Raw genomic sequence first — 11,966 nt, forward strand, 5'->3', positions numbered from 1 at the left:
TGTGCATCAGCCCCCTGTACTTTTAAAGTTTGGTATAAACCCAAAATACACTCCAAAACTTCATTTCAGCCCCTCCATCTCACTCAATCCTCAGAATCCCGAATCTACCCTTCCCGCCCACTCTGCTACAGCCTCCGTGCGTTGGTAACGGTGCCGCCCACTCCGCTACTATCGAGGCACTCTCTCTCTCTCTCTCTCCTCTCTCCCTCCCGCACTCTGTCTCTGGCTTGCTCTCCGGCGAAAAACCAAAATCCGCTTCTAGGGTTAGGTCGAAACCAGATCGCAGATGGAGAAAAAACCGGCGAACGAATTCGAAGTTGTTTACCATCCTCTGCCACCGCTGCAACGTCAGGAACATGCACCAATGAACGACGAGTGAGAAGACTCGTCGTCGCCTTCCAAGACCGACGAAGATCCTCCCTCGCCTTCCAAGACCGACGAAGACCCCCCTTTGCCATCTGAGACCGACCGTGGCACCGATTCTCTCACATCCTCCCCTGCCTCCAAGTCGTCGTCCACCCATGCGTCATCATCAGGGAATGGCAGCACCGATGAAGCCACCCAAACGTTGTTGAGTTTCCAGATGGGTGTAAGGAGAAAAAGAAAAATTACAAGTTCACTAAACGCACCACAGAAATCCATAAAGAAGTAAGATAATGTTATATGTTATATTTTCCAATTTACATAGATGTTAAGGGATTGAAGTTGAATTGTGAACTATATGCCTGGACATTGGTTGAAGGACGTGTTAGCTGATACCTTAATGTTAAATGTGAACTATATACATCTTATTAATGTTAAGTTTGGCTGTTGTTTTTTAAGGTTTATAGCGTAACTGTTACAGTTCATTGTTGCATGTTAACTATTGGATGTTGGATGTCAAGTGTTGTTGATGTTAAATGTTTAATTATAATACAGGAAAAAGTCAGGTGCTGCTAAAATTAGACCCACTGCAAGTTTCTCCGCATATTGTAAATTTATGAAAGTCCTCGAACCGAGAATGCGGCAGTGTCATTGGGATGCATACCAAGGGTGTACATTCCAGCATTATGTAAAGTTTGCCCCCCCAGCAGTAGATCGACCCACGCTGGAACTTGTATTGAGACACTATAAGGGTAATGAAGTGGCGTTTTCTCTGCCCGATGCCGAAAGTGGGAGAGAAAAGGTTGTTAATTTTGATATGGACTGGGTGCATGAACATACAGGTTTCCCAATTGATGGGGAAATAATTTACAATAATAGAGATCCTTTCCCTAGGCTTTGGGTGGAGTATTTTGATGAACATTTTACTAGAACCACAAAGAAATCAACGAAGAATATGCGACGATATGTGGAAGAGCTGCTGCAATCTCTTGTTGAATCAAGAAAGAAGAAGGATATTGAAGATTTTGTGTTACTGCAGATACCTTATCAATGTTCAATGATGTGGTGCCCTAGCAGTGTCCAAGGCATCCCAAGGCTCTTGTTCAAATATGTTGATTCAATTGAAAGAAAGAGGAATGTGGCCTGGGGGAAATACATCTATGATCAGACGAAGAAAGGAATTAAGATTGCCAGGGAAGGTCTGCACAGGTCAGGAGTAAGCTATGTACCTGGATGCATGCCTTTGATCCCTGTAAGTTGGATTAACCTGTGCATGTGAACGCTTGCTTGTATTCTGTCAACTTACGTCAAGAAACCATTAAGGCTTACTGGTTCATGTTAACTATTCTAAGGATCTTGTTAACTATATTTCGGTTCATGTTAACTTTAGTGTTTCCAGTATTAAAGTTGGTGTTGTCAGTGTTAACTATATTGCAAGATGAGTTGTGTTAACTATATTCATGTTTAAAAGATTAGTATTGCATACTAACATGTATTAATTGTTTGCAGCTATGGTACTATGAAATGACTGGGATTAAAAGATATGCCTTGAGCAATAGATCCAAACCACCCCTCACTAACTGGGTGAAGATTGGTGAGAAGTATGGATCTTTTAGAAAGCGCACAATAGTTGCCAAGGCTGCAAAAGCTAGCATCCAGGTTGTACATAAACCAATAGCTGAAATTGGCCCATCCGATGAGAAATATCCAATCAGAAGGCCATTGATGAGGCTTAGAAGGGATGCGCTCATACCACAATTTCCAGTCGTACATAGGGAGGAGAAGAAAGCAACAGTAAGGAAGAGGAAGATTGAAGAAGAAAAGAAGGTTGAAAAGAAGGAAGAATAGAAGGAACATGAGAAGAGATGGTCAATAGGTTTGGTAAGTTCTAAGGTGCTAAATATTATCACAAGAAGGAACATGAGAAGAGATGGTCAATAGGTTTGGTAAGTTCTAAGGTGCTAAATATTATCACAAGAATACATAACATGTTAGCAACAATAGATAACATGTTTTCTACAACAGTTAACATGTTAGCAACAATAGATAACATGTTTTCTACAAAAGTTAACATGTTTGCACAAGAGTTAACATGTCAGCAACAAGAGTTAACATATTAGCAACAAAAGTTAACATGTTTCAACAAGAGTTAACATATTATCACAAGAGTTAACATGTTAGCTACAAGAGTTAACATGTTACCAGAGAGAGTTAACATGTTAGCAATAAGAGTTAACATGTTACCTATAGATGATTGAAGAACCTTTAATTATCTGTGTCAATTGTAGACCACTTACTGTTAACCTTTATAAACTTGATGTTAACTCTTTGTTATTTCTAAATTATAGATAATGTCAAAAGCCATTGATGAGGCTTTCGAAAGGGAAGATGAGATTGAAACGTTACCAGTTGAGGAGCAACTGCAATTTTGGAGAAATGCTGCTAAAGTAAACCAGAGACTTTGCCGTACACTGAGGGTCTCGAAGAAATTGTATTGTCAAACTTTCATGGACGAGATTCGTAGACTTAACGAAAATGTTAAGGGATTGGACGAATCTTGTGACATAGTAGATCCCCTGATTTTAAAGAACAATGTGAAGAAGCTTATTGCACAGCAGCTGAAAGGAAACCCTACAGTGGAAGAAGAAGAAGAGGACAAGCATGAAATCGATGGAGAGGACAACTATGGAGAGAGAGACGACGTCACCATGAATGAAGGTGTCGAGGAAATGGGCAAGAACGAAGAGAGAGAAGAAGTGACCAAGGATGAGGAGGACAAGCAGATGGTTGAGGATGAAGAGGGCTCGAAAGGAGAGAGAGACGATGTTACCAAGAATGAAGTTGTCGAGGAAATGGGCAAGAGCGAAGAGAGAGACGAGGTGATCAAGGATGAGGAGGACAAGCAGATGGTGCAGGAGGAGGAAGGTGTGGTTGAGAGAGTTCCACTCAGCGAAGGATTGAAGAGGCCGAGGAAGCCGGTGAGCAAAAAATATGTGGGTTATAGGAGTAGAGCTCCAAGCAAAAGAGCAACCAAGAAAGGTAAACTGGTTAGGACACCATTTACTGAGGATAAGAAACCGAGGGCTAAGGGATTGAAGTTGAAAGAAGGTGAGCACAAAGATGAACCCATTGTTGTTGGTGACACCCCAAAGAAAATAACAGTTTACCATGACGACAGTGTTGGCAAGTGGGATGTGCTAAAAAGCACGTATTTAACAGATGTGGATCGTGCTGCCTTAAAAGAGGTGAATGAGGGTATCCCTGATGTAGGCACGTTTAGCTTACGAGTGTTAGATAGCGCTGGGACTTTTGTACATAACTACAGAATACCAAAAAATGTTGCAGAGAAACTCTCAGCTGAGGAGAACAAATGGTTCGAGCAGTACTGCAAGGAGAAATGTAGCCCGTAAGTGCTGATTTCAAAATGTAAAGCTTTCACGTTTAAATTTAAGCAACAAGGGTTAACATGTTAACCACGAGTGTTAACATGTTAACAACAAGAGTTAACATGTTAGCAACAATAGTTAACATGTTATCCACAAGACTTAACAGGTTAGCGACAAGAGTTAACATGTTATACACAAGAGTTAACAGGTTAGCCACGAGAGTTAACATGTTATCCACAAGAGTTAACACGTTAGCAACAAGTGTTAACATGTTATCCATGACAGTTAACATGTTATCCACGACAGTTAACATGTTAAGTAATTTAATGCTAACTCTTTAATATTAACTATGAAACTCTGTTTTTTGCTTGTTATGTTTGTGCGTTTAGATGTTAGCTTTTATGTTTTAAATTTCAACCCTCCGTAACTTATTGCTCGTTAAGGTACGTATATGTCATAACTACTGATAACAGCACAATTATATGTCCGGAACTACTCTATATGATCTGCGGGGGAAGACTCGATGACAAAGTAACAGAGGCATTCTTAGATAGATTACGGCTATGGCTGCAGTTGCCAGAGAACGTTGAATTAAACAAGCAGTACGGGATTGTATCTACATATTTCTGCGTAAGACCAATCCTCATATAATTAGTTAATAGATAAGCTCTTATATTTAACATGTTAACCAGAATAGTTAACATGTTATCCACAAAAGTTAACATGTTATCTATAAGAGTTAACATATAGCCACAAGAGTTCACATGTTAACTACAAGGGTTAACATATTAGCAACAAGAGTTAACATGTTCTCCATAAAAGTTAACATGTTTTCCACAAAAGTTAACATGTTTTCCACAAAAGTTAACATGTTTTCAACAAGAGTTAACATGTTCTTCACAAGAGTTAACATGTTTTTCACAAAAGTTAACATGTTCTCCACAAGAGTTAACATGTTTTCCACAAAAGTTAACATGTTCTTCACAAGAGTTAACATGTTTTCCACAAAAGTTAACATGTTTTCCATAAAAGTTAACATGTTTTTCACAAAAGTTAACATGTTCTCCACAAGAGTTAACATGTTTTCAACAAGAGTTAACATGTTCTTCACAAGAGTTAACATGTTTTCCACAAAAGTTAACATGTTTTCCATAAAAGTTAACATGTTTTTCACAAAAGTTAACATGTTTTCCAAAAAAGTTAACTATATGAACTTGATCCATAAAAGTTAACATGTTTTTCACAAAAGTTAACATGTTTTCCAAAAAAGTTAACTATATGAACTTGAGCCATGTTCACATATTAAAGACCGCTCTTTCTTAATGTGTTAATTTTGTGTAACAGCATTCACTCTATGGAGACCAGGCTCATGCGGCTATATGAACTATATGAACTTTATATACAACAACATATTGCCGCTGGCCGATCAATACTCATATTGCTAATTGTTCGTCATGACCATTGGCATTGTGTCGAAGTTAGATTGAATGAAAATTTAGCGTTGCACTATAGTTCGGTAACTCCCTCTGCTTACCTTGAGCCCGTTAACAAAATTATAAACTTCATGGACCATATGAAGGCCGCATTCGATCTTGAAAAAGGTGTGTAGGGCATTTAAATATAAGGAAATCTCATGCGAGTTTCAAAAGGGAAGGTACATTAACATATGAACCTTATTTTATTAAAGAATTTTCGTCTCCAAAACTGACCTGTAATATGTATTTATGTTTTGTTATTTGTAGCTACGATTGTGGGATATACGTATACGTATTTGTACGGGCTATCCTACAACAAGGTGATGTTCTACATGTTACGTCCACCGATGATTCGTCTGCGGTAGTGCGTGCAAGGCTTGCTGCGGAACTAATAAAAGAAGGTTGGGAATTCAGAAATAGAAAGGGCACAATAACCGTGGAGGACCCAGCATTGAAAGCGCCTGCATGAGCCGCAAATGTTACAGCCTAAGGAAGAATGCTATGTAGATAAACAACTGTAAACAATCTTCATAATTTTCAGCTTGTATAGTGTATTAACAGCTAATGAACTAGTGCCCGGAGAAAGTTAACATGTTAGATGCGTAAGTTAACAATTATATCATGTCAGCGTCACTTGTTAAATATGAAAAAAGTTTATAACATGCCAGGTTCACTTGTTAAATAATACCGTATAGGATAAAATTAACATGTTATCATCAAGAGTTAACATGTTATCAACAAGGGTTAACATGTTATCAGCAAGGGTTAACATGTTATCATCAAGAGTTAACATGTTATCAACAAGGGTTAACATGTTATCAGCAAGGGTTAACATGTTAGCGAATAAAGTTAACTTGTTTGCAACAAGAAACAAGGGTTAACATGTTATCAGCAAGGGTTAACATGTTAGCGAATAAAGTTAACTTGTTTGCAACAAGAGTTAACATGTTTGTCACAAGAGTTAACAGTTTGCTACAAGAGTTAACATGTATGCCACAAGAGTTAACATGTTTGCGACAAAAGTTAATATGTTTTTGACAAGAGTTAACATATTAGTCATAAGAGTTAACATGATTGTAAAAAGAGTTAACATGTTAATAGGTGTAGCTTAACAACCTTCCAAAAATATTTTATATGTTAACTGTAACTTAACAATCTAACTGAGTAACTTTACAGACCAAGTAAGATAAGATTTTTATTATAATTCACATTGGCATAGATATATTTTAGTTCATGTTCACAGTTAACTACAAAAGTATTACAAACACCCAAACATATTTTAGTTCATATACACCGGTAACTACAAGAGTCAACATGATGACAACATATTACAAACACCCAAACATATTTTAGTTCATATACACCGGTAACTACAAGAGTCAACATGATGACAACAAGATTTAACATTTTATCATCAAGAGTTAATGACAACAAGATTTAACATTTTATCATCAAGAGTTAACATGTTATCAACAAGGGTTAACATGTTATCTCTAAGAGTTTACTTTTTGTCAACAATAGTTAATATGTTACTAACGAGAGTTAACATGTTATGTCAAAGAGTTAACATGTTATCAAAGAAAGTTAACATATTTCCACACAAAGTTAACATATTATAAACAAGAGTTAACATGTTATCAAAGAAAGTTAACATATGTCTGATAAAAATTAACATATTATCCACAATAGTTAACATGTTATATAAGAAAGTTAACATATTTCCAACAAAAGTTAACATGTTATCAACAAGAGTTAACATGTTAGTAACAAAAGTTAACATGTTTGTCACAAAAGTTAACATGTTTGCAGCAAAAGTTAACATGTTTGTCACTAGAGTTAACATGTTTTTCACAAGAGTTAACATGTTTGCCACAAGAGTTAACATGTTTGTCACAAGAGTTAACATATTAGCTATAAGAGTTAACGTGTTACCCAACATGTTATTTACAAGAGTTAACATTTAATAGGTATAGCTTAATAACCTTCTAAAAATATTTTATATGTTAACTGTAACTTAACAATTTAACTGTGTAACTTTACAGACCAAGTAAGTTAACATTTTTATTATAATTCACATTGGCATAGATATATTTCAGTTCATGTACACAGTTAACTACAAAAGTATTACAAACACCCAAACATATTTCAGTTCATATACACCGGTAACCACAAGAATCAACATGATGCCAACAAGATTTTACATTTTATCATCAAGAGTTAACATGTATCAACAAGGATTGACATGTTATCACCAAGAATTTACTTTTTATTAACAATAGTTAATATTTTACTAACGAGAGTTAACATGTTCTGTCAAATAGTTAACATGTTATCAAAGAAAGTTAACATATGTCTGACAAAAGTTAACATATTATCCACAATAGTTAACATGTTATCTAAGAAAGTTAACATATTTCCAACAAAAGTTAACATGTTATCCACAAGAGTTAACATGTTAGTAACAAAAGTTAACATATTTGTCACAAAAGTTAACATGTTTACAGTAAGAGTTAACATGTTTGTCACTAGAGTTAACATGTTTTTCACAAGAGTTAACATGTTTACAACAAGAGTTAACATGTTTGTCATAAGAGTTAACTTGTTTGCGACAAAAGTTAACATGTTTGTCACAAGAGTTAACATATTAGCTATAAGAGTTAATGTGTTACCCAACATGTTATTTACAAGAGTTAACATGTTAATAGGTATAGCTTAATAACCTTTTAAAAATATTTTATACATTAACTGTAACTTAACAATTTAACTGAGTAACTTTACAGACCAAGTAAGTTAACCTTTTTATTATAATTCATATTGGTATAGATATATTTCAGTTCATGTACATAGTTAACTATAAAATTATTACAAACACCCAAACATATTTTAGTTCATATACACCGGTAACTACAAGAGTCAACATGATGACAACAAGATTTAACATTTTATCATCAAGAGTTAACATGTTATCAACAAGGGTTAACATGTTATCTCCAAGAGTTTACTTTTTGCCAATAATAGTTAACATGTTACTAACGAGAGTTAACATGTTATGTCAAAGAGTTAACATGTTATCAAAGAAAGTTAACATATTTCCTACAAAAATTAACATGTTATCAACAAGAGTTAACATGTTAGCGACAAAAGTTAACATGTTTGCAATAAAAGTTAACATGTTTGGTACAAGAGTTAACATGTTTGCCACAAGAGTTAACATATTTATTACAAGAGTTAACATGTTTTTCACAAGAGTTAACATGTTTGTCACAAGAGTTAACATATTAGCGATAAGAGTTAACATGTTTGCAACAAGAGTTAACATATTATCCATCATGTTATTTACAAGAGTTAACATGTAATAGGTGTAGCTTAATAACCTGCCAAGAAAATTTTATATGTTAACTGTAACTTAACAATCTAACTGAGTAACTTTACAGACCCAAGTAAGATAACATTTTTATTATAATTCACATTGGCATAGATATATTTCAGTTCATATACACAGTTAACTACAAAAGTATTACAAACACCCAAATATGTTTCAGTTCATATAAACAGTTAACTACAAAAGTATTACATACACCCAAAAGTGTTTCAGCAAATCCGTAACTCATATCAATCGGCGATCGGTTCATTGCAAGTTACGCGGTTGTGGCCTTCGAAGTGGCATCGAGAGCATTTCAAAGGTCGTTTATACACTGTTCGGTTGTTGATACGTCGTGTTTTATTTCTCCCCTTTCTTTTGATAGTATGTGGTGGAAGTAGCTCGATCTCATCCCTTGGCACGCTTCGTTTCTCATAATCCGGTATAGGATAGAGAATCGGGTCATAGCTCTTTTTAAATGCTTCTATGGACATAAACCAATCGCAATATTGGTAAATGTCTCTCTTCATGTACGAGATGACTGCACATGCATGTTTACACGGAATCCGCATGACGTCCCAAGCACGGCAAGTGCATGTCTTCTTCTCCAAATCAACATGGGTAGTTTTATGTGCTTGCACTTCAAATATGTCAGCTGCAGCTTGCTTAACATCCAATGGACGACCTTTCTCTATATTTTCTTTAAGCACCATCTCTGCTTGTGGACAGAGATATCCAACCCATTTATCTACAAGTAACCGGCGATTACTCATTCGGACCATTATCTGTTTACGGATATGCTCAATCATTTGTAGAATCCGTAGCATTCTAGCTTCCCTTATCCAATTATTAAAAGACTCAGCGACATTAGATGTTACATGCCCATACCTGAAATTATATATAACTTTATAATAGGTCACAAATAAGGGTTAACAAATAATTGAATAGGGTTAACATAATATGAATTACAGTTAACAGTTTACAGATAAGAGTTAACAGGTTATAAATAAGGGATGACACAAATAATTGAATAGAGTTATTTTTTTTTGAATTACAGTTAACATGTTTAAATATAATAGTTAACATTTAACAGTTAACATGTTTTCCACAAAAGTTAACATGTTATCAACAAGAGTTAACATGTTATCAACAAGAGTTGACACGTTATCCACAAGAGTTAACATGTTAGCAACGAGACTCAACATATTATCAACAAGACTTAACATGTTATCAACTCTGATATAGTTAACAGCTCTGATATAGAATTTAACAAATCCAAAGATAACATGCTAAATAGCATAAGCTCATACATTAGCATAGATATAGAACAGCCAAATAACGTTACCTTATTCCCGGGAAGAATGCATTTGCCCATTGATCAGGAGAGTAGTTCATAGCAATGTTGTATGCCCTTGGATCCATGTCATATATCTCTTTCATGTACTCATTCCATTCTGCTATTGTGTATTTATAACAAGCACTTTGGAGTAAGTTCCCCAGAACATGAGTGTCATTCGACTTCATACCCAAGTCCTTAAGCTTTAACCTAAAATTTTCAACAAAATGTAGAACACACCTCGAGTGTAGAGCTTCTGGAAAATACTCTTTTACTGATTCTTTAATTCCTTTGTCCGCATCAGAAATTATAACCAATTGGTGGGGAGGATTGTAAGGGTCAGCCCTCTCATAAAGTATGGACCATAGACCTTGGAGGAACCACTTCCAATTCATCAAATTCTCTTGATCACATATGCAATACGCTAAGGGAAATATACCTTGGTTCCCATCGTATGCTATGGCCGAGAGGAGAATACCTTTATATCGATCCTTCAAAAATGTACCGTCCAAAAATAGAAGGGGTCTGCATCCACTCAAGAAACCTTTGATGCATGCAGCATAACAAACAAAGAGTCTCGAAAACCTCCCCTCATTCTGGTCAACATGTATGTAACTGCCGGGATTTGTCTCTTTTACCATGCGCTCATACCTAGTCGTGTAAGAAGAAACAAACCAACAAGTTAACATGTTATCCGTGTAGCTTAACAAGCGACCAAAAAAAGCTAACACATTATTGGGGTAACTTAACAAAAGTTAACATGTTATTTACAAGAGTTAACATGTTAGTCGTGAAACTTAACATGTTATCAATGTTATCAATGAACTTAACAAGGAACATGTTAACTATTTGTTTTAACAAGCAAACTTTGAAACTTAACAAGTTAATAATAAAGCTCAGCATTTACCATCGTAGTTGATCATACGACTCATATATATCCCCGTAAAGCTTCTCCTGTGCTCTCTCTTTCCCCCACCATATCTTACTGTAATCAATTCTAAGGCCGTAGTTTGTGAGGAACTCCTTTTGCACATCAACGGGTCGGATTTCTGGACGGACCTTCAGGAGTGGTTGTAACTGTGTTGCAATGAATTTACGGGATGCCCTTGAACGACCTGTATTTTGCCCGTACTGCCCACAAGTATGTTCATTAACAAACTTCTTGATCGATAGTCTATTTGCATTCTTAACAGGTGAAGCAAACAACATCCATGGGCACTCGTAAGTTTCTTTATATCGGCAATATACACGGATACGTTTTGGTTCGTTCTTTTTAAACTCATAATCAAACATTTTGGCCAGAGAATAGTATGTCAGCGCCAACCTTAATTCTTCAGCACTTTCAAATTCTTGACCCTCTTCAGTTAATGCATTATGCCACCAACCAGGAATCATTACTGTGTTGTTAATAATGTCATCAGAACGCACTACACTGCTACCACTGGGATTATCAATTGGAATTCTTTCAGAACCATGGTTTGCGGCAGAAGTACTATCAATAAACTTTGGCTTCAGTGTATTCATAATGCTGCACAAATATAATTGGTTTTTCTTAAAATAACAAATAGGACTTGTACTTAAATAATGCAGTACCCTTAAGAGTTAACAAATATGCCCTAAAGCTTAACAACCTTCGGTAGAAAGTTAACATATATCAGTTAAAAGCTAACATTTAACCTGCTCTATGCAATTCATAAGTTTTCAAATAAATTAAGTGTAAATATAACTTACATTTCAGGAGGTTGCTTCGGGGTGTTCTCACATCTGGAAACATCTACATCTATAGTAGCTCGAATATGGATCTCCAGACACCCGATATTACGGTTGTGCTCCACCATACACTCCATATCATCCTCATTCTCGATCTCAAAACTCAGATCAGGGATCCTTTCAGATTTATAAACCATTGATAGCGCATCATAAGGAACCTTCAACCTCTCAGCTACGTCGAACTTAAACTCAAAAAAAGAGGTTGCAGAAGTTACCCTTGAGAACACTGCTCTCTCACCCAAGGAAACCATGCAAATAAGGGGGCTCTCCGCCAT

At 35.9% G+C, this 11,966-nt stretch overlaps 1 protein-coding gene across 1 annotated transcript; it reads right to left on the bottom strand.

Moving 5' to 3' along the window:
* On the bottom strand, nt 8,837-11,966 carry LOC109826453. Its single transcript, XM_020393484.1, has 4 exons — nt 11,653-11,966; nt 10,829-11,449; nt 9,931-10,572; nt 8,837-9,473 (listed from the first exon to the last, which is right to left on the bottom strand). The coding sequence occupies exons 1-4, from the start codon at nt 11,964-11,966 to the stop codon at nt 8,837-8,839; spliced, it is 2,214 nt and encodes a 737-aa protein (XP_020249073.1).

The sequence above is a fragment of the Asparagus officinalis genome, chromosome 10 (genome assembly GCF_001876935.1).
Source record: "Asparagus officinalis chromosome 10, Aspof.V1, whole genome shotgun sequence".
NCBI classification, from domain to species: domain Eukaryota; kingdom Viridiplantae; phylum Streptophyta; class Magnoliopsida; order Asparagales; family Asparagaceae; genus Asparagus; species Asparagus officinalis.

Excerpts from the sequence above, each read along its gene's own strand:
- LOC109826453 (XM_020393484.1), bottom strand. The coding sequence starts at position 11,966 with ATGGCGGAGAGCCCCCTTATTTGCATGGTTTCCTTGGGTGAGAGAGCA. Across the intron at positions 10,573-10,828 it reads TCGTATGATCAACTACGATG|GTATGAGCGCATGGTAAAAG; the intron begins GTAAATGCTGAG and ends TTACACGACTAG. Across the intron at positions 9,474-9,930 it reads GCATTCTTCCCGGGAATAAG|GTATGGGCATGTAACATCTA; the intron begins GTAACGTTATTT and ends ATATAATTTCAG.